The sequence below is a fragment of the Squalius cephalus genome (genome assembly GCF_949319135.1).
Source record: "Squalius cephalus genome assembly, chromosome: 22".
Lineage (NCBI taxonomy): Eukaryota > Metazoa > Chordata > Actinopteri > Cypriniformes > Leuciscidae > Squalius > Squalius cephalus.
In genome coordinates, this window is record NC_137143.1 from 21,308,928 (window position 1) to 21,335,356 (window position 26,429).

General features: G+C 38.5%; 2 protein-coding genes across 2 annotated transcripts in view; one reads left to right on the top strand and one right to left on the bottom strand.

Moving 5' to 3' along the window:
- The window catches only part of pik3c2b (phosphatidylinositol-4-phosphate 3-kinase, catalytic subunit type 2 beta), a 47,135-nt gene extending 40,983 nt beyond the window's left edge, over window positions 1-6,152 (bottom strand). Inside the window, exons 1-4 of the mRNA XM_079857023.1 lie at window positions 5,872-6,152; window positions 562-1,419; window positions 331-431; window positions 27-187 (exon numbers count right to left, since the gene is read on the bottom strand). Coding sequence (XP_079713149.1) covers window positions 27-187; window positions 331-431; window positions 562-1,332 — 1,033 coding nt within the window. The 5' untranslated portion in view covers window positions 1,333-1,419; window positions 5,872-6,152. The remainder of the gene's footprint in view (window positions 1-26; window positions 188-330; window positions 432-561; window positions 1,420-5,871) is intronic.
- Window positions 6,153-10,233: 4,081 nt separating this feature from the next.
- The window catches only part of nfasca (neurofascin homolog (chicken) a), an 89,546-nt gene continuing 73,350 nt past the window's right edge, over window positions 10,234-26,429 (top strand). Inside the window, exon 1 of the mRNA XM_079857133.1 lies at window positions 10,234-10,338. The gene's annotated coding sequence lies outside the window, so the exon portion shown is untranslated. The remainder of the gene's footprint in view (window positions 10,339-26,429) is intronic.

A 26,429-nucleotide genomic window follows, 5' to 3' on the forward strand; every position in this document is an offset into this window, starting at 1 on the left:
CAAAGTGAATAGACTTAAGTTCTTACCATCACAAGAGAAAGTGTGCGGTTCTCTGAAGTGGTAACTGTAAACTGTGACCTTTATGCTGACCCCTAGGCCCTGCTGCAGTTCATCTTGAGCCACGCATGGGCTCCAAACAAAGCCCGCATTTTTTGAGTAGTCGTTGCACGGGTACGCCAATCGTAGCCTGATGAAGAGTAAAGATGTACATACATTTGAATTAATATTCTAAACAAGCACTTATACAAAGTGATTGTATACAAACAGCATTTTTTAAATAAATTATTTTAAAAAGTAGTTACGAAAGAAATACACAACGTAGTAACTCACAAGTCAAGTACATGACAGAAGGCCGCCACTTCTTCATCCCTCTCTTCAGACACCTGAAAGAGCTCGTAACCAAAGCCATTTGGTCTGGAGCCCAGAGATACCTAAAAGGATTTAAAGTTGTTGTTTTTTATAAATATTTTATCTGACAGTATAAAATGATGATCAATATTTCATAGAATTTTTCAAAATAACAATGTAAAAAATAAAATGAAAGATTCTATGAATGCTCACCGGATCAACTGATACTCTGCGCTGGCTTCTAGTGCTCTTCTGTCCCGGAAGATAGGTGCGGGGTGGAACTTGTGGAGGAAGGGTGTTACTGCGAGCTACTGCCTTCCCCGATTTGTCCCCGTTTAGTCTCCGGCTTCTATTAGGTGACAGCCAATCCCCATTTAGCTTGCTCAGGGAGTCATTGAGGTTGTCATAGTTCATAGTGTCCCCAGAGGAAAGCTTGGGCTGGTCCACCTCAGGAGTGAACAAGTTGACATCCCGTGGGGCTGAGCTTCGATGGACAATAAACGGATCGTTCTGGGGGAGAGGATTCCTGGGCGGTACCGGTGGCGGAGGCTCATCTAGGGATGGAAGCCCTTTTGACAGCAATTGCGATGTTCCTTCAAAGTCACTTTCCCATTCGTCCAGGATGTAACGAGGCGGAGGCTCTTTACTGAATCCGTGAGACTCACCGCTGGAACGTGATAGGTTCGACACTCCGGGTTGAACTTGGTTGAGCATGGGGTCAGATCCAGACACACCTTGCTGCAAATTATTCCAAGGGGGACTGGGAACACGTCTAGGCAGGGTGGGCTCGCTCCTCGAGGGTGATGACTTGCTGGTGTCAGGGGGTAGCGTATTTGCTGGGCCCTTGTCCTGTCGATGCCGGGCGAGGGCGTCATACTCCATCTGCAGGGCCTCTGCTAAGACCAGCTCCTTTTGGCTGAGGCCGAGAGATTCCAGACAACCCCAACGCTGTTCCTGGTCATTCTGAGTCTGCGCTGCAGACATGTTCCTGTAGGGGGTGCTGCAGTGCACACAAGGAACGCAGAAAGGAGCTTGATGGAACTACGAGTTGCACAACCAGTTCATTAGGCCCTGTTAGGAGATAAGAATGAAAGAATAAGAAGCATGCTATTGATATTTGCTACTCGTAAATATTGCGTCATCTGGAGCCAGTATAAAAATGTCATCAACCTTCCACGTAGAGATGTTGACATTCGTCAGATGAAAGGCTAGCAACTTATACCTCCTGTAGACTCTCAAAAATCTTGATTATAAATGGCTGGGTATATAACCAATATCACACAAATGTCAGCCAAACAGAAACGTAAATCGCTGAACTAAATTACTAGAAAAAAAAAAAAAAGCCAAATATCAGCCTTGGTGGTATATAGGCCTACTACATCAACCAATAACTACAGCAAACTTCAACCACAAGAACGATTTGAGACCATTTAGAGATGCACCAATATTAAAATTAAATCTAATTCAATACAATTGTCAAAAATCAATAAAAAAAAACAAAAAAAACATCACAACATTATAATGCACCGTATGAAAATGCATATACTAGTTTCAGTCAATATTGGATATTTACAGATATACATTAGAAAACACCTGTAATACCTAAAGTAAATAATTACATAAAGACAAAACCATTTAACTAATGAACCTCTTGAACCACATATGGATCAAAGTGCCACATGTTCAGTCACAGATGTGAGATGTTTAGAGAAGCGCACATGTGTGACTCTGACTTTGCTTGTCTTTGGCTCTGATCATCCAGCTCTTATTGCCTTTGCTTGCTCAGCAAAAAAAACGAGCCAAGCGGATCTCTCTCTTTCAGCACAGTCATCAGTGCAAGTTCTGCTGCAGCACAACAGTTCCTCAAACTGGGGGACTCTCTCCTGCACAGAGACTGATGTGCCATATTAAGAGGCCCGTTCCTGTGGAGTCACAGCTGGACAGATGCTAAGCTTTGAATTTAAATCGACCTGAAGACCTGCTGAGTGCCTCTAAAATGGATTTAGCGTTCAATCAGCCTTACAACATGTAGCGTGACACAGCTGCCGCCCCATAGAAACGCAGAACCATTGGGTTTAATGGTCATCTAGTCCTGCACAATGGTAAATGGGTTCAGCTGGGAAACTCTAAGGTCAAACGACTTTTTCCAAAAGGATGATAGTTACAACAAATAAATTGTAGAATGATCCTAAACCCCAAAGTGGTCAAGAGTATACCACTCTGTGTAAAATGGTATGGGTTATGGCTCAACTAAAATGCCTTAAATGATAGTTCTCACAAAAATTAAACTTGTCATTTATGCACCCAAATGTCAATCCAAACCTGTATGACTTTCTTTAACACGAAAGATAATTTGAAGAATTTTCGCACGGTTGTGGTCCATATTATTAGAGTCAATAAAGTCCAAAACACCACTGGACCACTTTAACTTTCATTGTAGAGACAAAAAAGGCTCCCCCTGAAAGTGAGGAAATTTCATTTTTAGGTGAACTATCCCTTTAAGTGCATGGCCATTTGTGACCTTTTGTTTCCTTCATAACATGACAACAGTGGCAGGGGGGTCTGTTTCTCCGCCCACAAACACAACTGTTGGAATTTCTCACACCCTACACCAGAAGAGTGGCACCAGAACAAAAGACTGAAGAGGAAGCAGAAAGGCATCTGTTTGACAGACATTCCTGGAACCATTCCATTGCTCCACATTTTGCATCCCAAAAAAATTCAAAAACCCGTGTGCCTCTGGTCATCTCTGGGGACGTTCATTTGAATGATAAGGTAAAACAAACAAAATGATTTTCCAGATCAACAGAGAAGGAAGCAGCGGTATGACTGTGACGTGTTTTAGGCCTTCCATCAGCAAATCATCCAGTCACATGTTTAATTTCTGCTGAACTAAACGTGTACATATGGAGATCAGGGTAAACAGAGGACTCCGGTCATTACACCCATTTCAAACAAGGTGTGATGTGACAAGTTCTGTCCACAGTGAAAGTGAAACTTCTGCTTGACGCCACACTTGATGCCGCAGAAATACAAAGGGCCAGGACAAACCTTCAGATTAACATTTGGTTAGGACACTGTGTCAGATAAGCACATAAACACTTGTGCAAAAACACTTCCGAAATACCAGATGTGTTTGTAAACACCATTCTCAGGCACCAACAGATGGACTGCACAAATATAACTAACATCTCCTTCTAGACGGCCTTTATGGGGCTCTGCCTCATTCCCAGAAGCTCCGGCCTCCCGTGGGCTTCCTATGCGGTCTCATGACTGAGCTTTGGCCGGAGGGGTGCAGCCAAGACAGGAGGGGTGGCAAGGAGGGTGGATCTGCATTGTTCCACAGGGACCCCAGGCCAGCCAGATACAGGCCCCCGGAATCAATCCCCTGCTGGGATATAATCCCATTCAATCAGGGGTGGCTCCCAGATTGGTCGAACAAAGGACAGGGAGGAGTGAGGGCAGCCGCGTCACGTGAGGCAGGGCCAACTCAGACACGTTCACACGGCTCGGAGAACCAAAGACAAAGAGACCGCTGTCATCGCTGTCCCCCCATATACACCCCTCCCCCAACACACCCACCCATCAAACATCACACGGCTCCCTTCATGCCTAGGGTGTTCGCTTATGGCAGTTCCAGCTGATCAGGGCTTGTGCGCCGTATGCTGAGGCCTTCTATCATCAATACGCCTCTCTTCCTGTGGTGTTCCCACCCTAATATTGGTTCAAAGACCTCTAGGCTAGCCGACTCTACTCTGATCTGACAGGCAGATGGTGGAGAGCTTGCCAATATTCAGCCAATGAAGTAACATTCAGCCTCTTTGGAAGTCAGAAGAAAATAAGCATTGACGTTTGGCAAATACAAAACAAACTTCAAATAAAGTAAAACTAACTGTTAACACCAGACTCACAATTTAGAAAAATAGAAACAGTGTTGATAAAAAGGCCAAAACTCACAAACCGCAAATCCCACAGGAAGGTGACTCAACCAAATGCATGGCACGTGTAACCTGTTGCGCAGGCGAAGCCTGGCCAAGAACATCTTTAGTTCAGACATCACAGTTCTACATAGTTTAAACAGATTTTTGAGCTGATCAAATATTAATTGTTGCCTTTTTATTTTACCCCCCATCTGACAGGTCTTAGGTGCACGGGTGGTTTCAGAGATTCAACACGTGATATTTTGCACACTGATAGACTTGGACCAATTTCAGATTTCCATGTTCCAAGAATGCAGACAGTTATCAAGCAGAGGATATAAACCTGGAAGAAAACATAAGGTCTTAATCAAAGATGAATAACATTGCTCTCTTAGCCACAAAGCAATACAAAACATCAATGCAATTATTGTTCGGCCAACGTGCCATGGTGATTCAGAAACATGCGGGATTTTGAATCAGGTTTGCAGACTAAACCCAAATCGTGGTTACCGTGTCATCATATACATGTACTTTTATGCTTCTAAACACTGAAAGGCAGTGTAAACACCTTTCCTTTGTGCAGAGTTGCAAAAACCTCCTTGTGAACATTGTGCGTGAATCACTATAATTAATGCAAATCGTTTGCTGTAAAACACAGTTAAGACTTGAATAAATTAAAGCCTGAGCAGATACATCATAAAGCTTGTGAAGCTGACTGTATGCATTATCAAAAAAATAAATAAAATAAAAGTGCATTTGTTTTACGATTGCAAAAACAGTCCCTTATGGGAGATTTGAGTTCTTATTTTTCCTAACTTTATAAATAATATTTATTAAATGATAACCTATACATCACTTACAAGTATAAAACAATTCTAATGCATTGACTTTTTTTTTTTTTTTTTTTTTTTAGAATGCAATTTAATGTAAAAATAATTGTTTTAGATTTTAAATTAGCCTACCTTGTGACTATATATTTTATCTTTTTTTAATGACACTTTAACGATAACTTAAATGTTATGTATTCAGGAGATAGTCTAGTTAAAAAAAATAATAATTTAAAAGAAATCATGCAATATCACTGAACGAATTTATAAAATAAATAAATTAAAAACAACAGACACCATCATGCTCTTTTCGGTTCACAGCACCCTCGTCTAATAGTTTACAAATTATTAAATCAATATTAAAAGATTTCCTTAAAAGATAAAACAAACAATAGTAATCTTACCCAACTACACAACGTTTCCTCTGTTTTGATACACGTTTCATATATTAATGGCTCAGAGCGTCCTACTAAATAAACGTCCATTTCAAATATAGATCTATTTGAGGCTCAGAGACCAAAACTTGTCAAGTTGATAGTCATTTTTAAAACAGAAACAAGCGACATTAGGAGTAAAAACGCGGCGGTCATACGCCTCTCAAATTTTACATTTAAAGCAGCGCCAGAGTGTTTCGTTCTCAGGTCGGGAGAAGCTCATACCAACCAAAATTTTAGGAAAATTTACAGCCACTGCGCAAAAACAGCTGGTCGTATATAAATAAGAAGCGTTTGTAACAGCGCTCTCCGTGCTAGTGAAGGAAAGAGCACATCACATACCGTGTGCTTGGCCTCTTGAGCGCCTGTGTCATAGTCCTCCTCGTTTATTATCAGGCTCAATCGTTGTTCTTTGATAGATCGTGATCAGGCGGTCGTTTCCGGTGTCCAATGGCAAAAGATCGTGTATTGATCAGGGCCAAATCACGGGCTCGTCTCTGTTAATCCATATGAGACGCATGCTCTTTCCTCCCTCGCTCTCTCGGTTTACGACCGGGTTGTTTGATTGGAGACTTCGCACTGAGGATTTCAGATCCGAAGCTCACATCGCCCAGTGCTTGAGTGTAGAGACAGGAGATCTAGACTGAGAGGAACAATAGCAGACTCTAGTGGACAACACGGGAACTGAGTGATGCCTGACATCAAGCACTGTCTGCACTAGAACGTAACTTTTTCGTTCTTCTGCTAAAACCGAAAAGGTTGTAACAATACTTCAATGAAGAATTAAGTAGGCCTATTTCTATTATATAATATAAACATAACTTCGATATGGTGCAAACCATTATGAAACCATATATATACAGTCCTATATTAGGCTATGGAAGCAAAATATGAGGCCTATAACAAGAACAACAAAATGGGAAAAGCAACTAAATGAATCCCTAAATGCAGTTTTTTTTGTGCAGGTAGGCTATATCCAAAATATTTAGAGTAAAAGACTAAATAACAGAGTAGATTATTACTTATAATCTGTATCCAAAAAATATCTAGAAACGTTTCAGGTCAAGCACAAACGCAACTCTTTGATTGACAACACTGCGAATCGAAGAAATAAACCTTCAAAACGCCTTAGCTAGCTGATCAACAAACTAGCCTACTTGAGTTTGACATTAACCCTAAATGAGTGTACTGGCTTAAATAGCCTACCTCAATCAGGGGTTCTCAAGTCTGGCCATTGAGATCCACTTTCCTGCAGAGTTTAACACCAACCTTGATCAAACTCACCTGCCTATAACTTTATAGAAATCCCGAAGAACCTTATTAGCTTGCTCAGGTGTGCTTGATTAGAGTTGGAGCAAAACACTGCAGGAAAGTGGACCTTGAGGAGGGCCAGAGTTAAGAACCCTTGACCTAGACAAACCCTGACCAAATACAAAGCCGTGAAAATATGGAGACAGAAAAAGGCCTGTAGATTACATATTCTGTGAACACTATACAATAGATAAGGTCAGACAGAAATGCACTTTCTTGTAAAATATAAAAACATCAAAGACAAGACAAGTCGTATTTTCTTTAGCAATGTAATGGTGTAACGTTTTCTCAAATTAAGCTGTGGCGCCATCTTGTGGTAAGAGCCCTTTGTCAACACAAGATATTGCTGATACCCTTAAAGTCACCATGAAATCAAAATTGAAAAATCTTTTTTTTTAATGGAATATTGCAGTATTTATAATAACAGATTTATCCGTGCACATCATATTTTTTTTTAAATCCATGTGCTCTCATATTCTTTAGTCAAAATGGCTTCCCCTCCCTCTTGCAAACGGCTGTGTCCCAATTCAAAGACTGCATCCCCTAGTGTTGTTAAATGGGCCGGTCTAGCCTACAAAGGAATGTTCTTGTTGCCTAGAAACTGTGACACGAGTTTCAGGAGCGACAGGAGCGTTTCTACTAGACTTTTTTGAAAGTTATATTAAACTCAAACTGTCTGAAAACAATACAGGGTTCACAAACTGTCTAAATATGTTCACCATGGTTCATTTCTGCATATAATAAAGAGTATAAACTATATGATTGCATCTTAGAAAGATATGTCAACATTTTAAGTGCTTTAAAAAATTTTGTTTACATTTGTATCATTAGATCCTGTCAACACTGACGTGCTATGAATTCTGGGGAAGGCAAGGTCACGAAGGATCCATTTGTTGTATCCTTCATGGGAAAGGAAGGATGTATTTGGAGGCTGCATTTGAAGGAGCCTTCGAATTGGGAATCAATTCCCGATGAACAAAATCATATGTCCAAACAGGGAAGAAAAGACTATCGCAACTTCCATTTCAGTGTTTCAGTGCATCTTTCGAGTCATTATTGTTAACTAAAATTATCAGAAATTGTTTTTGATTATTGAAATCAAAGAGGTTTAAGTAAAATAAGTCGAAGTAGGCTACTAAAACTAAAACTGGAATAAAAATAAAGCTAAAAAAGAAATAAAAATGACAAATGCACTAAAATTTTAACTACATTTAAAATAAAAACTGAAAACATTAAAATAAAAGGAAATTCATAATATTATTAGCCTAATACTATATCAATATTCTAAGATAACACTGTTTGCTAGTTCACAAAATATGTTTAGATGGCTGAAACAGCTGTATAAACATATTGATAATAGAGAAAATGGTAATTCAGTTAGTTTACTAGAGAAAATAAAAGATATATTTTTTTCAAAAGTGATGGTGTGCTACTACAGTAATGCTTTCAGATACTAATATTATTAAATTTTGATACAGGCCTGTACCTTGATACTGAATAACTGCAATATGCCAATACCATGGTAAGTGTCCACAAAACATGGCATTGTAACAGGCCATACCATGGTACTATTTAAGTGGTTTAAGCAAAATAAACATTACGTAGTCAATTTTAGTTGTGCTGTAATGTTCTTTGTGACCACTAGAGGCAGCATATGCGCGCGCACACAAGAGCACAAGTGTGCAGTGCATACACACCAGCAACTGCAGGGAAGTTGGACCTGTACATTGTGTGACCTTGGCATAAAGTACGTTAAAACATTGACAGGCAGGGTACTGAGAGCTTTTACTTTGTATTCCGAACATCACAGTGAAGTTTGTCAGTGCCTGGCAAATCTGTATGTAATGTGAGAATAGCAGTGCAGGCCTTTGTCTTTAAGGTTTAGTATGCAGGATTGACTTTTGCAAGCTGAAGAGAACAAACTGCTGGCTGCATACGAGATTAGATTTACCAGCTTTCAGTATATTTGTCCACTGGACTTTAAACTCATCAGAGACATTTTTGTGCATATTCTTTAAACAATATTGTTCTGTAAGCTGCATATTTTTTTGAAGGTCCACTGTTGTATTGGATTGCCTTTGAAATCTCCTCATCATGTAGCTGTAGGCTATCTTAACATATAAACTTGGCATGAAACTGAACTTGTGATAGTATTTTCTTCCCTATTATGACGTATATCCAAGTGAAACGGATTCTTAAATAAGACTAAATGTAGGGCAGAGCCTGAGTTTGTCCATCGTTCGTTGGATCGTTGTTATTTGCTATTGCTGTGATGTCATGTGAGTGACAGGTTGCCCCGCCCTCATGCCAGTAGACACCTCATCAGAGAAGAGATGTTGCTGCAAGAGGGAGGGGAAGCTATTTTGATTAAAGATTACTAGGGCACATGCATTTAAGAAAAAATGTGCACGGATAAATAATTTTACTATAAATAGGCTACTCCAATATTCCAAAAAAAAAGGATTGTCAATTTTGACTCCATGGAGACTGCAGTTTTACTATAGCCTGCTGCAGTTTTGCTATATAACATTTATTTTTATAATCATCTCTGTGTAAAAGTCCTAAGCAGATCATGTCTTGTCTATTTGTTTATATTTGTACATTCCTGATGCTTATAATACTCATAAATGGGGATATGCATTCAAGGGGATATTCTGTATGGCTCTGTTCATGTACATGTGTGTTGTTGAACTGGGCCAGTGTGACACTATATTGTAATGGATGATGTAAAGTTCCCAGTCAAAGAGCTGTGTGTTTGGAACAGAAGGCCATTGATGAAGAATGAGTGTGTCACAGCCTATCATGATAAAGTTTTCAGTGCACTAATGTCCTATATATAGGCTATTTCTTTCATTAAACAACAATAAACTACACTATACCATTTATACGTTTGGGGTTTGGTGAGATGGTTTTGAAAGAAGTTTCTATGTTCACCAATGAAAGCTGCATTTATTTGATTAAAAAAATAAAAAAAACACTAAAACAATAAAACAATAATATTGTGACATATTATTACAGTTTTCTAATTTAGTACACTTTAAAATGTCATTTATTGCAATGGCAAAGCTGAATTTTCAGCAGCCAGTCACATGATCCTTCAGAAATGTTTGCTGATTTGAAACATCTCTTATTATTATTATCAATGTTGAAAACAGTTTAAAAACTATTTGATTAATCCTGTCAAAAATATTGATATAAAAATAGAGCGGCAGTTCACTACAATTGTTATGATTAATAGATGGATTAATCACGTGATATTAAACTATTCGTCTGTATGAAGTTACTGTAGTGCAGCACGAGTGCAGATGATCGGAACACCTGTCCGGCTGGAATCGGAGGCGCGCCCTCAGGAGCGAGCGTGGGAAGTGAGCGCGCGCTCTTGCTGAAAGGGTCGCACAGACAGAGAGAAGCAAGGGAGGATATTACCCGCCTTTACCGCATTACAGTGCGTACGGGAGGAACACTACATCGTATGTGGCCAAACCGACAGCGATACAGGTAAGAAGGGCGATGTTATCACAGCGCTGTCAGGGTTAATGAATTACAAGCAACTGGCCTTGTTCAACGGAGGATAAAAGCAGACTGGATTTGTGTTTAATCCTCGCGCATCCCGCGTGCTTCAGCCTCTCTGCGCATCTCTGAGTGATGCGGTCTTATTTCTGCTGCTCTGCGCAAATGTTACAGCCGCTGTGTTATGAAGTACCCGGCTATATTTTACGAAGCGGTAGATAAATATAAACGCAGCTTCATTTAAAGTCATCACCTGCCATATGTAGATTAATAAACTCGGGCGTTTCGAGGCTGTCAAGTTACATGGAGTTGTTTTGAGGCCGAATGTTGGGCAAGGATGCTGTAGGGAGTGAAAGTGTCATCGCCCCATCCAGGGCGCTTCTTAGCTCAAGGATATTGTGCGAACAGGACAAACATTTGCTGCTCTGTTTCATTACATCGGGAGCCTTAAGGGCAATTTAGTTGGTAAATAGCATTGTAATATAATTTACTTTCTCTTAGGATGTTAGCTTGGCCTGTGTGGATAAAATAAGTTTTGGAGTAAGGCCTACATATAACGTTTAGATTGTAAATCATCTTGATATCGTCAATAAACATCATAGGCTACTTTTTTTTTAATAAATGTTTTTTTAATATATATATATATATATATATATATATATATATATATATATATATATATATATATATATATATATATATATTGACTTTGATGGCAGGATGAAAAGTTGTAGGCCTTAAATACATGTCGTCAGAACATCTATCTATCTATCTATCTATCTAGATATTATCAGTAAGTTTCCTTACTATACTGACATTCCCAAAATTCCCTGCAGGCTGCATGACACTTAATTAACATTTGATGCATTTTCGTTGAAATAACTGTTTCTTCTTAGTTTTTTCTTATCATGTATGTACATTAGGGTTTTATGTTACATATCATGTTGTTAAATAATTGTTTATTGCAGTACTTGAGTGTCATGTGTGTTACCATGATGGAGTTTAGTATTTGTGTGAATGAGACTTCGCACCTTTGTATATTTTAGCATCTACCTTCTCAGTTTGTGAAGAGCTTTGATTTATCATGTGACTTTCTCATCACCACCTGGTTTTGGTGATTGTCAGAGTATTACAATGGTACAAAACAGATATTAGTACTTCAATAGGTTGGTAAAGTTATCGTATAAGTTAATCTATCTATCTATCTATCTATCTATCTATCTATCTATCTATCTATCTATCTATCTATATATGTCTTGTCTTGTCCTGTCCTGTCCTGTCCTGTCCTGTCCTGCCCTGTCCTGCCCTGTCCTGTCCTGTCCTGTCCTGTCCGTTTGTCTGTGTTGTCTGTCTGTCTATGATCTAAAGTACCAAGTATTCTGATATATCTGACTGAGTATCAATCTAGGACTCCTCTTGCATCTGTGATTGTAAACTATTCTGTTTGAACTTAGACTCTACAACTCTGTATATATGTAATCCAGCAGGGACAAAGTTTCCATTTTTAATCTTTGATTGCAGCATGGGGAAACTTAGAGCTGCTGAATTAGCCCACTAACCAAACTCATTTTTTTCCGTCATGAATTAAAGATGCAAAGCTGCCCACATCAGATGATATCTGTGGCCATGTGACCTGGCCTGGGCTCATATTCCCAGCGAGTTGGACCGTGGTCTGAATGATCCAGAGATGTGCATGTCATCCCCCATTCAGCAGTCTTTGCCATATTGTTTTGCAATCATTCATGGAGGTATTTCATAGAGCTCAGAAGCGAAACATAACCATTGGCAACCCGACAACGTTAGTCTATCCTCATTAGGAATGTCTAAAGAGTAATTTAATGAGAACAGTGTCAGATTAAATCTTAGATTTTTCAGAGCAAACGGTACAGCCTGCATTTTAAATGGTAACATAATATAGTACATATAAAAAAAGTGAATAGTTGAATCAGAGTTGCATGCAAAATATAATAACTGCATGTAATATAAAAGTTTTTGAGTAAATAATAAAATGAATCGCTGTGCTATTTTTGCAGTCTTTACAACTCAAAGACATCAAACACAATTTCTCAAGTTGCAGTGACTTCAGCACACCACTAGATGCTGATATTCGACTCGATTTATATTGCTAGCTTTGATTCTAATGCAGTTCAACCACCAGGAAACTGATATTTATAATTTAACATGACACATTTTGAGATTCATTAAGCTATTTTTGTCGCTGTATTCTATTTTTTGTATAGGAATAGCTTTGAGGATCATCCACAAATGACCACATGCTTTTACCTGCACACCCCCCATCCCCCCACCACCTATAGAGGTATTTTCTGCCATATGGCAAATTTTGAAGAAATCCTTTTACTTGGCAACATGCTAGTTGTGGCTCAAACCCTGTGGATACTCCCACTGAGCCTGCAATTAAAACAGCATTAGAGAAACCTGCTATTCTCCCTCAGCACCTTCTGCCTCTTAAAGGAAACTTTAAATGGGTGGAAGCTCACATTTTTTGGTCAAATGCATGTAAATAACTCAACTTTGCTTTCAAACATGAATTAAAGATGAATAAACAAAATTTTAATTAGGTTATTTGGAAAGATTGAGTGACCTGCTGCATAATGTGCAATGCATCTTTAATGACTGCATCGAAATAAGGTCAAGAGATGACGTAGAGTACGTTTCTTTCTCCAGCATTCCCGTCTTTCCTCTCCTCCTCAGCTCAGATTCACCTACTCTCAGGTTTCCCACACTGCAATGGGATGCTTACCTTTTACTTCTCAGGGTTTTGTTTCCAGAGGTGCTATTTTTAGCTGTGCAACAGCAGCTTTCTCCTGAGGGGGGTGAGAGAGGTGCGTCTGGAAGTGGAGTCTGGCCCACCACCGGTTTGAACTGTTGTACACTGGATGGGAAGGAGAGGCTGAAAAGAATCTCAATCTCTGTCCGTCTCTGTTTCTTCCTCAGAGAGGACAAGAAAATGCGAAACAATGGGGTCAGCTGAAGCATTTGGTTGTTTTTTTAGAGCAGTATGTTTTAGCAGACGGCTCTAGGGCCTGTGCGCTTGGATGGAGTGCTAATGGAAGATTGTTATAGCCCATAAAGTGCTCTTCATCTGGATTCAGCTGAGTCAAGGCAGTTGATAGTTATGGATTTCAGACTGACCTAAAAGGAGGACAGATTACTAGCTGCATTTAAATAGATTTTTTTTTTGCAGAGATGTACAAGAACTTTCAGCAATGAGTAAAGAGGCTTTGCTGGGCACATTAGAGTACATTAAAGTCAGCATGAAACGGAAGTTGCAATAGTCTTTTCTTTCCTATTTGTGACGTATATCAGAGTGGAATGGGTTCTGGAAAATGTAGGGCAGCATTTGATTTTGTACTTCGGGAATTGATTGGATTGTAGGAAGTTGGGCGTTGCTAACTAATGATGGAGATAGATAGAGTCATAGATAAATCATTTATAAGCACTGAAACATTTTGTAGAAAAAATAAGAATTTGATTTAATGGTGACTTTAAACCTGGACTTATTTACACAAATTAGGGATATTAATTCATTGATTAAAGGCATTGATTTTGGATATTATATATTGATTAATTAATTCAGTCAATCATATCAATATTTGCTGATCCCTAATATTAAAGGAGAACTCCGGTCAATTTTAACATTGAGCTCATTTTTTTGTCTTTTATTCTTTTAGCCTCTTAACATCCTTGATGTGTCATTACAAGTGCACAGGTCATGTGAGTGATTCCTTCAGAGTGAACACGGGTCAATCTGACTGCAGTAGATGTGAAAGATATGAATAAAAATGATGTTTATTCAGCCAGCGCACATACCTGTATTTACATCCTGTTTTCGGTCGAAGTCCATAGTAATCGATTGCCGAGTTCACGCGCATGATCATAGGTACTAAACCAATGCGCGTGAACTCGACAATCGATTACTATGGACTTTGACCGAAAACAGGATGTAAATACAGGTATGAGCGCTGGCTAAATAAATATCATTTTTATTCATATCTTTCACATCTACTGCAGTCAGATTGACCTGCGTTCACTCCGAAGGAATCACTCACATGACCTGTGCACTTGTAATAATGACACATCAAGGATGTTAAGAGGCTAAAAGCAGGTTTAAAACTTGCCCCATTGAAGTCAACAGGGTGCAAATTTTAAAAAGAGGATAACACGGTGTAGGCAACACTGATTTTTGTCGTTGTTCTCTGTATTGACAGCACTCCAAATGTACAAAAAAATTAGCTCAATGTTAAAATTGACCGGAGTTCTCCTTTAAGATAATTTAAGACATTACATTACTTTGTCAGATGAAATCATTCATCTTTATGCTAAAGTGACTTTAGAAATCAATACATTGTTTGTTTTATTTCCATGTCATTGAACATAAGCATATCTCCAGGCTACAGTTAACAGTGAATCATTTTGGTATCAGTTTGTCTGTTCGAGGTCCCATTATGCTACAGCAGAAATTCTCAGTTAATATCATTATAGAGTACATGAAGTAGCCCATGCATCTCACTGCATGACTCACTCTTGTTTCCATCTTAAAGCCCTTCCTGTCTGATGCACTCCGAATATTTTATCATGGCTCAGTAGGTAAATATCCAACAAAATCATTGAACGTGAGACATTGTCCATATTGTATTTGCCACACCTTCACAAGTGTTGTCTCAGACATACTCTTATGTTCTGTTTGATCTATAGTAGCGCTCACCTCTGCCTTTTCAAATGACCTCTGTGACGTATGACCGTGTTTTTGATGTACAACATCAAAGCTTTTGCAGTGCATTGTATATTTTCATCCTTATTCTTCTTGTTTCAAAGCATTATAGGCACTTTGGGAACTATCTGTAACAGTCCTCCACTGGCTTTTTACTTCTCTCAGTGTCTGCGCTATATCTCTCTCTGTGACTTTTAGCAGGGCGCACATGGTGCCCTAGACCCGCAGGGAGCCCACTGGCTCTGTGAAGCCAGCAGCCCTGCACCTGCACAGGCTTCTGAAGCAATGGTTCATTCGTATGCATCAGGGTCAGAGTTTTCCCAAAGGAACTGCTACTAATAGATTAAGCACATGAGTCAAGCATGGGAAATACAGAAAATATTGTCCATGACAATTAGTGAGGACAGTGATGAGACTAATGATGGAGTGTTTGTGTGTGTGGGGCCTGGTAAACCCTACATTATGGGTCAAAATGTCCCCACCAAGAGGGTAATATCCGTAATCCTTGTCCTTGTGTGGACATTTTTTGGTCTCCATGAGGAAAACAGCTTATAAATCATACTAAGTGATGTTTTTTGAAAATGTGAAAATGCAGAAAGTTTTCTGTGATGCATATAGGATTAGTGTAAGGGCATAGAATATACAGTTGGTGAAGTATAAAAATCATTGTCTATGGAAAGTCCTCATAAAACATGAAAACATTAATAATTAAAGCTGCAAGCAGCATTTAGCGGGGTTCAAGCATTTGAGGCCTTCAAGCACATAAGGCACATTAGTGAGTTGTCTGAGTTTTCCTTTAGGATTTACAGGCTTTTGAGTGTTTTTTGCCATACCCATTTTCTAAATGATCCTGTTATGGCTACCCAAAGGGTAAAGTTTAAGTTTTTTATATATAATTATTGATCTAGAGAGTCCAGAGAATTGCCCTAGACTGGTCTGGTTCCGATCGGGCGAAAAACCAGGGACTAGTTCGCAAAAGTAGAGAAAAAGAAAAATAATTTTTTTCCTGCCTAAATCGAAATTGAAGATAGCCATTTCGTCCGCCTTGAGCCAGGGATCACAGTGGAGTAAGGCACTTGAGTCTGGGTCAAACGGTCTAAGAGTTATGAGCGATTTTGTACTTTTGGTTGCTGTAGCGCCACCTATGGGCCAATCGGGGTCATACTCTGACTTTTCCCCAAATTGAGGCCTACCATCTGGCCAGGTTTCAAGTCTCTAGGCCTTACGGTTTGTCCTGCACGATGCGTTTTACGAATCCTTACAATTACAATAGGGTTTCAGCATTTCATGCTTGAACCCCTAATAAACATTATTATTATTAAGATTGCAGCCCTTCAGGTGTAACATATGTTGACATCAGGATTGATGCAGTTGACCTGTTTATTTTTTAATTAGCTTCATGTGTTTGTTTTTTTTGGTGTTTTTTTAATTAGTTGTGTGGACTTATTTTATTTTATTCTTATTTTAAAATAAAGTAGTTGGACCAATGCGGCAAAGTCTCCATTCATTACAAATATCAAAGCTGGACAATAAACCATAACCAGTTTCTTGAATCCTTAAAGAGTCAAAAGTACACAATGCAGTCAAACCCTTTAAGCTGAGTTATATAGTTCAGATGAACAGATTTGTTGAACTGAAGATTTGTGAAGTATAATGAATACAAAAAGAAAGAAGCCTTCCATTGATAAATTATAGAGTCGGATGCTGATTTCTTTAGCTATAGTATCAAACAAAACGGACATCAGAGAGGCTTTTTAATCACATGTGTTGACACAGGTTTTACATTGTACATAATAAGTATGACGTTGAAAAGGGCTGCAATATACCTTTTATGTGGCTTCTTGTTTGATTTACATTGTTAATGGCTGAAAGGAGGAAATCTTTTAGCAGAAGACCTCTTCTCTTTAGTGCAGAACCATTGAACTCTTTTGGGATTTGTTTGGTTAAAAGTCATTGAATGACAGATGTTTGAGCTCCTATAGTCAAATAATGCTGGAGATTGGATGGTGCACATTAGCTAAAAAAAAAGCTAACCATTAACTACTAGACCATGATAGCTAGGTATTTGTAAACCTTTGTTGAAGACACACATACAATGAAGTAAAGCTGTACGATAATAAATACAATATTAGTTAATTAGACAATAAACCTGTGAAAAAGAAACCGTTAATGGTAGTCAGGTGCCTCTAAACGTGTTTCTGTTTGATATGTAATTTTCTTTTAGCCAGTATGTTAAGTATTTTTTTAAAAGCATATATAAATGCATTAAAGCATTTTGCTGTCATCAACAAAACCTCAGATCCCATAATTTTAACGTTAATATTTCATCAGGATTGCTGCCGTTATGAGTGAAATTTTAGTCCATATTTGAATTAAATTGTGTTTGATTAAAAAAAAACTTCACATGCCAAATTCAAAGCCATATGGTCGAATCATTCTTTACCAGATTACAATCAGTTAAGTTAGCCTAGAAAATCAATAACCCCTCTGATCAAATTAGCAATGGAGTCATCTGATATGACACATTTTCACATTTTAGCTTGTTTAAGGGTGGTTGGGGGGAGGGGAGGTCTTCATTAGATCCGTATATCCCTTGGGATCACAGACATTCAGCAAGCCCTGGAATTTCCCCAACAAAACCTGCCCAGGTGGAAACACCTGTCGTCGTAAACAATGAAGAAAACATGACACATGCCTTGTCTTGTTCTCTCGTGTGAATAGAAGAATGGACAATAACAAGCATCTTAGATGGCGATGGGATCGGAGGTCAAGGTGTGAGGTTTTGTTATTACTTCCAGGAGCACTTGATGTTGTTAGGAATGGAAAACCACATTTAGCCTAACTGGCTGGAAGCTTCAAATTGGCTTCTGTGTTCTTATTAGTGTGGTTTCAGATGTGTTAAGGCTGACGTTGAGTCACTTGGGACATATAGCTCAGGGATATTACAGATGATTCTTCATTTATGTCAGCGGTCTTGTACTGCCACCCTGCAATTACCGTGAGATTGGGCTTTCTGTATCTGTGTCATGCAGTCAGTCACAGAATAGGATGATGTGAAAAAATGAAGACTCATTCCTGTCAGGAAACCTGAGCCTCGGGGCTTGAGGGGAAGGAGGTTTCGAGAGAGAGAAGAGAGGACTGTTTGTGTCCTCACATATTGTTTGGGGTAGGGTGGACGCGCAGTGGATGAGGTGTCATTCTGTGAAACCGTTGCCTTTTACAGTTTGATAAGGGGATTTCTGTTGGATTTTAAACTTTCTAAAAGACAAATAATGTGTTTAAGTGTTAAATTGCATTGTGCCATTTTTGTGAAACCTTTTTTCAGGATTCTTAGATGAATAGAAAGTTCAAAATTACATTTGTTTGAAACATTCATAGATGTCTTTATTGTCACTTTTGATCAATTTAATGTGTCCTTGTTGAATAGAATTAATAATTTCACACACAAAAAAATCTTCCCTCAAAATATTGAACAGTTGTGTACCTTCAATAAGGAAACATGAATAATTCACAAGTTTGACAATTTTAGTTTAATTTCACATTGCAAGCCTTGTTCTAAAGGTTGTGAAACTACGAGGTTCATCTATTCTTTATATGTTAATAAGTATACATATATAACAGTATTTTAATATACTGTTTTTATTATATTATTTTTATTTATTATTAAATTACTTTTTACTATTTTTCTTAATATTTACCTACTATATAACATAATGGTAACAGGTTTGACCTTTTAATATAGTCCTGTACTGACAATTGTAACAAAACATAAAATGAAATTACAAAAATAATAGAATTTTAACTTGTAGAGTTGGTCATAAGGACAAAGTTTCTCAGATATATACTTTAAAAGGGAAACATTTGAATTACTAACTAAAATTTGTACTGTATATATTCTGAAATAGAAATCTGTTAATGCTCCATTGTATAAGTTGCATGATGATTTTCATCATTCAAGTCATTTTTTCCCCAAATATTCCCATTACCCAAATGGCATAATTTGACAAGCACGACCGAGTTGTTTGAAACAATGAGAAAAAGGCGAGAAAGGAGCGAGAGACGAAAGTCTGTCACTGTGTCTCCTTTCTCACTATCTATGCTTCTTCCCTCATTTCTCCCGTTATAAGCAGATGGACAGTGGGGGCCAGGGAATGGAGCTCCTTGGAGTCTGGCGCGATGTCCATTGTGGGCTTTTGATATTTAAACTCGCTCTTCTCTGCCCTCAGGGGACGTGCGATTGTCTCCATTGTTCAGTAAAAAGTGGGCCAAGAAAGAGAGAAATAAAAAGGGGGGGATCAGATTGACATAAAAGGGGAGGGGATGATTGGTAAGATAAAAACAGGAGAAAACAATCTTTGACTGACAGTTTTTTCTGGTTTCACCAGATTTGTACCGAAGTGTGTTTTGTGGAGTGCACCAAATATGCGACGTGATGGACAGGAGCACAAAGAAAGCACAGCAAGGGAGTTTTCCCCCATTGTGAGAGGATTTTTTTTTTATGTCAGCAAATAAGGAAGATGGAAAAAAAGTGTGTGCGGCGAGTGGTCTGTCAGGTACTGAAATAACAAGCAAACTAGACGAGCTGCTAGACAATAAATAAATATGCATCCTGTTTTATAAAAGAACAAATAGGTATTAATTTCCCGACACTTTCCTGATTTGCTTTTACCGTTTCGTGGATATAAATGCTCAGTTTGTACAAATCATTTCACATCTCACCTCACCTCACTGCTCCGTGACATGAACAGACAGCGCAGATGCATGGGAGAGAGAACGATTTTCTGTGCCAGATGTATGCTGTGGGGTTTCTTGGGAAAGACCAGCCAAATTGCACACGCTCCCATCTGTACCTCTTGCCGCTAACAAAATAGCGAGGGAACGCAGGCCACACAAAGGAGTATCAAATGCTATATTAGCCTCTGAGACAACAGCTCCTGCTAAATTGGCCTCTAAAGGCTCAATAAATCTGCAGAGCCTGTATTTGTTATGAGTTCGTTTAATATAAACATGCCATTTGGGTTTGAAAGAGTCAAAATGAGATTATGATGAATAAGAAATCTTATCTTAAAATGAATCAGCACTTTAGGAAATTTGAATTCATAGGCCTACGGGTCTTATAAGATATTGAGTGCCAGAATAGAGCAGCAACGAAATTAAATATGTATATATGTGTATATATATATATATATATATATATATATATATATATATATATATATATATATATATATATATATATATATATATATATATATATCCATGTTTTAGGGGAATCTGTTTTGGGGAATCTGGTTTGGTTTTTATATTTTTGCCTTTAATTTTTAATCAACCAGGGATTTGTTGCCATACACATTTAAACATGCCATCTGATCAACCATTAGAGTGTAACCTGCATTGACATGAACTGAGCTAAATGAAAACAGAAAGTCTTTAATTATTCATTTGTACATTTGCTGAATGAAATCATAGACCCGTTACCTTAGAATGAATAGATGGTTGTCAGTATTTGGCGTCAAAATAGTACCAGACATTACAAGAATAATATATTTTAAAGGTCCCGTTCTTCGTGATCCCATGTTTCAAACTTTAGTTAGTGTGTAATGTTGAATAATTCTTTTATTTTTATTTTTAAAAATAAATATTTTATTTAACAGAAGTCGCCTACAGTGAACGGCTGGTTTGGACTACATCCCTCTACTTCCTTTTTTAATGACGTCATTAGAACAGTTTTTGGACTAACCTCCGCCCGCAGGAATACACAAAAAAGGGGGCGTGGTCTTGTTGCGCTCCCACGGGCACGGAGAAGAGGAAGAGTTGCGTTTGTAGAGTGTGTTTGTCGCTATGGTTTGTCGCCATGTCGTCGAGACGCTGTTATTTTCATCCCGGAGTCAAATCACCTTTGTTTGGCCTTCCCTGAGCGCAGGGGCGGAGCTACGTGGTGGCCAGGGGGGGCCACGGCCACCACTGGCCAACGCTCGGCCCACCTGCCGGCCCCCCCAAACTCACGGCCCCACCCCCAGTCTGAGGGGGAAAATAAATTTAATTTAAAGAAAAAAACCCTCCTGAGTTTAAATAAATACTCATAAATAAATACTCGACCCCCGCCGAGTGAACAGGAGGGCGCGAGGGGCGGATTCGCTTTCTGTACGTAAGAAAGCTCATCTGCCGCCAGAGCCGGTGTTGTGCCGAATTTCGACCCCCGCCAAATTATTACCCCCTTAGTATTGGTAGGTTTAGGATTAGTTGTGGGGGAGGGGTTAGGATTAGGGGTGGGGTTAGGATTAGGCAATCAGGTACTGACTTCAACGAGGGGGGTAATAATTTGGCAGGGGGTCGAAATTCGGCACAACACCTGGATTCGAACACGGGTCTCTGGCGCGAAAAAGCTTAGATTTCACCACTGAGCCACAGGGGAAGATACATCATTTTACCGTAAGAGTGAGTATAGGGATCTCCCAGTCACGTGACCCCTAGCCGCGTGTCAGCCATTTTGACGGAATACTTCAGCGCACCTACATACACGACAATGCGGATTATCACATGTTTTATGGCTGCGAATTGATTAAAATAATATAATAGTATATAATGGTCACTGTATTAATTATCTTGAGCCTGCTGAAATGTTCCTATAAATATATTATACATTAATATAATCATTGCTCTTAATAATGTTCGCCAATCGTCAGCCGAACCACAGGCTCTACTCTTCAGCCCAATGACCCCAAAAACACACACATACCAGAAAACCTTTTAAACTCAAAAATAAAAGAGCATTAAACACTAACAGATCAAATTATCCTTTTAACATTAAATAAAACTACATTTTAACATTTGCTCTCCTTTAACAGTCAGAAGCAAAGCATGCTGGGAACTAGAAATCTGTTGTGAATGTTCCGTGAATGTGTGTGTATGTATATGTGTGTGTGTGTGTGTGTGTGTGTGAACAAACATTCACATTTATATGGGAACATGTATGTGCAGTATTTGTACACAATAAAGAATAAAACTTTGTGAATACTACATGTAATGTTATATTTGTCTTCATTTATAAATATGTTATATGTATTAATATACAGCCATACACGGTCAATGCATATATTGCAGCATATTGAAAAATATAAGCACTAGTTTCCCATATATGGAAATCTATTATGTAATATATCCAGTGTTTGTCAAGTTACTTAGTAATTAGTTACTGATTACTGATTACTTCTCCAAGAAAGTAATCCAGTTACTTTACTGATTACTTATTTTCAAAAGCAATTAGTTACTTTACTTAGTACTAGTCAAATGAAACATTCTATTTTTTAAAACTTTTTTTATTAGTTTCAATATTTTAACTTTATGCACCGCATCAAGCAAAAATTTAATTAAATGCAACAGTCTCAGACTTGAAGAAAATTGTTGAACATTTAAACCTATTTTCTGCACATTCCACCATATTTTAATGAAATAAAGAAAGTCCTTCTTCTGTTAACATATATTTCTGCATATTCCAGCACATAAAATAAAAATATTTTTTGTAAAATCCTTCATTCATAGAATCCAAAATCCTTCAGATGTAAATAAAATACAGCAATAAAATAATTAAAATGAAAGTCTCTCCTGACTGTATTTCAAATTATTAACATTTATGTCTTTTAACAGTAAAGTGCAGAGAGGAGTAAAAATGAGTTTACCAAAACAGGAAATGCGGTTGCATGCCACATTTAGGCTGTTAGTCCAGTCTCATTTTATGGCTACCCTGACAAGGCCCTATGTTTTTTTGTTTTCTTTCGGAGTGAAACAGTGGTTATATCGCATCAGCAGAAGCTTCTCAGTCTGTTCCTTTTCGGGGAAAGCACCAATCCAGCAGGATTCAGGCAGCGTCTCCACACACACACACACACACACACACACACACAGAGCGGACACCGACAGGTGAAGAGAAGGCGTGAACCCACTGTGTTATCAAGTGTTCTGTTTCGTGACATCTACAGCCAGTTAGGAAGGACAAGTCCAACATGGACTTGGTTTCAAAGTCGCAATCTTCAGCTCCGGTGTGGCTTTTTGGCTTTAAGCCGAATGAGAGAGGAGAGCCAATTAACGTGAACTGGCCGGTATGTCGACTTTGTTTTAAAACAGTGGCAACGAAAAGAGGCAACACAACTAACCTAAAATCTCTCCTAAAACATAACCATCCCACCCAGTTTTTCAACCTGGGAACAACAACTGCAGCTGGAGCTGGAGAGGGTTCTTCCAGACAGTTATCTGTTACAGATGCCTTTTCCCGACAGTGCAAATATAAACGCGACAGCAAGAAATGGCGCACACTCACGGATAGCGTAACACGCTATATAGCCAAAGAGATGCAGCCATTAAACACAGTCGAAAAACCAGCATTTAAAAATATGCTGCAAACTTTTGACAAACAGTACGAATTGCCAAAGAAAACGTACATCTCCCAAACTGCCATTGCATCCTTGTACAATAAATTAAAGATGATGTTCTGAAGGAGATAAAAGACATCTCCTTTTACTCTGCCACTACAGATACGTGGTCAGTCTCAAATATGATGCCTTGTATGAGCTTGACCATACACTACATAACTGCCGACTGGACTCTACAGTCAAAGTGTTTAGAGACCAGATACATATCCCAGAACCACACTGCGCATGTACTTGCTGAAGCCCTTCAGTCTGCTTTAGCGCAAAATGGCCTGTATAACTACAGGCAACTGCTAACATTGTGGCTGCAATATGTAATCTTGGCTGGCCATGGCTCAATTGCTTTGGACACAACCTCCATTTGGCAGTTTCCCATGGACTGGACAGTGACAAGGATCGCACAGCGCGTGCCATGGGGCTTTGTAGGAATCTTATCAACACCTTCAACCTGAGCTGGCTAAAGAAGAGAGACCTGAGGAAGGCACGGACTGAAACCAATGTCCCCCAACACAATCTAGTACTGGTGAGTGATGATAACTTGTTATACAACACAAAATATTTAAAGGGTTAATATAAACTAAAGGGTTTTTATTTATTATCACTTACTTTGGGGCCTGTTTGTATGTATTAAATAATTGATTACATTATATTAACCATGTAAAATTATTATTTGTGAAAGTACTACTAGTAAAATTAGTATTTGTTGAATAATGTTAGAATAGACAAACTAATAAAAAATAAAAAACAATTTTATATTTTCCACAGGATGTCGCCACACGATGGGGTACCAAGCAAAAAATGATCGAGAGGGTGCTAGAGCAACTCCCAGCCATAAGACGTGTCCTGGTTGAAGATCAAAAACATGGCCACCTCAACCCAACCTGGCAGGATGTTTCTGTGTTGGAATCCATTAATGCAGCAATGAAGCCAGTGGCTGATTTCACGGATGTCCTCTCAGGGGAAACATATGTTACTGTGTCTTCAGTAAAGCCTGTGTTGGAACTTCTTAAAGGCGAACTTTTATCACCAGACCCCAATGACACTGCACTGACAGCAAACATAAAGGCAAACATGTACAGGGTATTGAAAGAGAAATACAGCCCATCTGAAATCCAAAACCTTCTGACAAAGGCCACCATCTTGGATCCAAGGTATCGTGGTACCATGGAGGGTGCGGAGGTCTTGGACGATGTAAAAGAAAAGCTCTTGCAAGAACTACTAGACATGAACGATGAAGAAGGAAAAGGAGAATGTGCCAGTGGTGAGAACTGTGTTAAAGCTGCAGGGGGAAATGAAGGATCTGAATCTGAACCTCCAGCAAGCAAGCAGAAGAGGCTGTGTGACCTTCTCCAGAACAGAAGAACCCAACTAGCAAGTAACCAGACTCAACCATCGGTTGCAAAAAGAGTGCAGGCTGATACGGAGCTGACCAAGTTCCTCCAGGAAGAAGCAGTTGATGCATCAGCTTATCCCTTGATGTGGTGGCGTGATAGCCACAGAAGATTTCCCCTAGTAGCCAAGTTAGCACAAAAATACATGTGCATTTGTGCAACAAATTGTTTAGCACAGCTGGTAACATTGTTACCCCAGAAAGATCCTGCCTGAAGCCCCACAAGGTAAACATGTTGGTGTTCCTTTCTCAGAATCTGCCTAACAATTAAAAAACTGATCTGGCAGCAGAAATGGCCTGTTGATGCATCTGTGCCTTTGTGTGAGACACTTTAAAAGTCTAAACTGACATGCTACTTTGTTTTGATCTAGTTCTTGTTACCTTGCACTTTTTTGTTAACACAAGTGTATTTGTTATTTATTTAGGATCTATTTTTTCACATTCTGATTCCCATGTCTAAATATTGAATAGAATAAGAATAAAACATTCTTTGTTCTTTGAAACTTGCATTATTATGCTATTATATTGTCATTATGTAATTAATGGCATAAAATGGTCTGAAAATTACAATAATATCGTTTATCACAATTCATTTTGGTACAATATATCACACAACAAAAAGTAGTTATCGTGACAGTCCTACTCTGAGGCATTCAGGACTGGTACACTGCACTCTCATAAACTTTCACAAACCTTTCAAAAAACACTAACTTTCACTGCACTCTCACAAACTTTATCTACCATCTTTTAACTCTAGTCCAGCTTAAGGCATCTTTGCCAGAAATTACATGCGTTTTCAAATAAACATACTTTATACATATTTTTGCATCTCACATTTGTTGGAGTCATTAATTTTACATCAAGGTTCGATTCTCAAGAATGATAGGTAATGTCACTACTCACTGCTCCTAATGTGTGTGCACTAACTTGGATGGGTTAAATGCAGAGGACAAATTCCCAGTATGATAATAAAACTTAATAAAAAAACTTAATGAATAACAGAAAATCGTGGGGAAAGAGTTAATTTATCTACATTACATTTACAGAGGTGCTATATAATTTCACTACAGCTTTTAAACATTTAAGTAAAGATGGTTTAAGCAGATATTATCCGTGTTTCTTACTGAAACCACAGTTAGAGAAAAAAACCGGAAACCAGCAGATAAACCAGAGACAAGCAGATAAACCAGAAACCAGCAGTAGAAAAAAGAAGAGAGAGTAAAAACACAGACAGAACGAGAGAAGAAATCAAGCAAGACTGCAAACAATCTTATGCCATGAGCACAGCGCTGCAGAAATCTCCTGAATATATAAGACATGGTTGTTTATTTCACTTCACGTTTAGTTATTAAAGATGAACTGACATGATGTGACACAGACTACCCTTATGAAAAGAACATATAATTCCCTATATATGATCAATATAAGAAATGGTTTAACAGTACATTTGAAAATATACAGAGAAATATGTTGTGTTAATATATTACAATATATTAAATAATACATAGTGAATTGCTGCTTTTTATATATT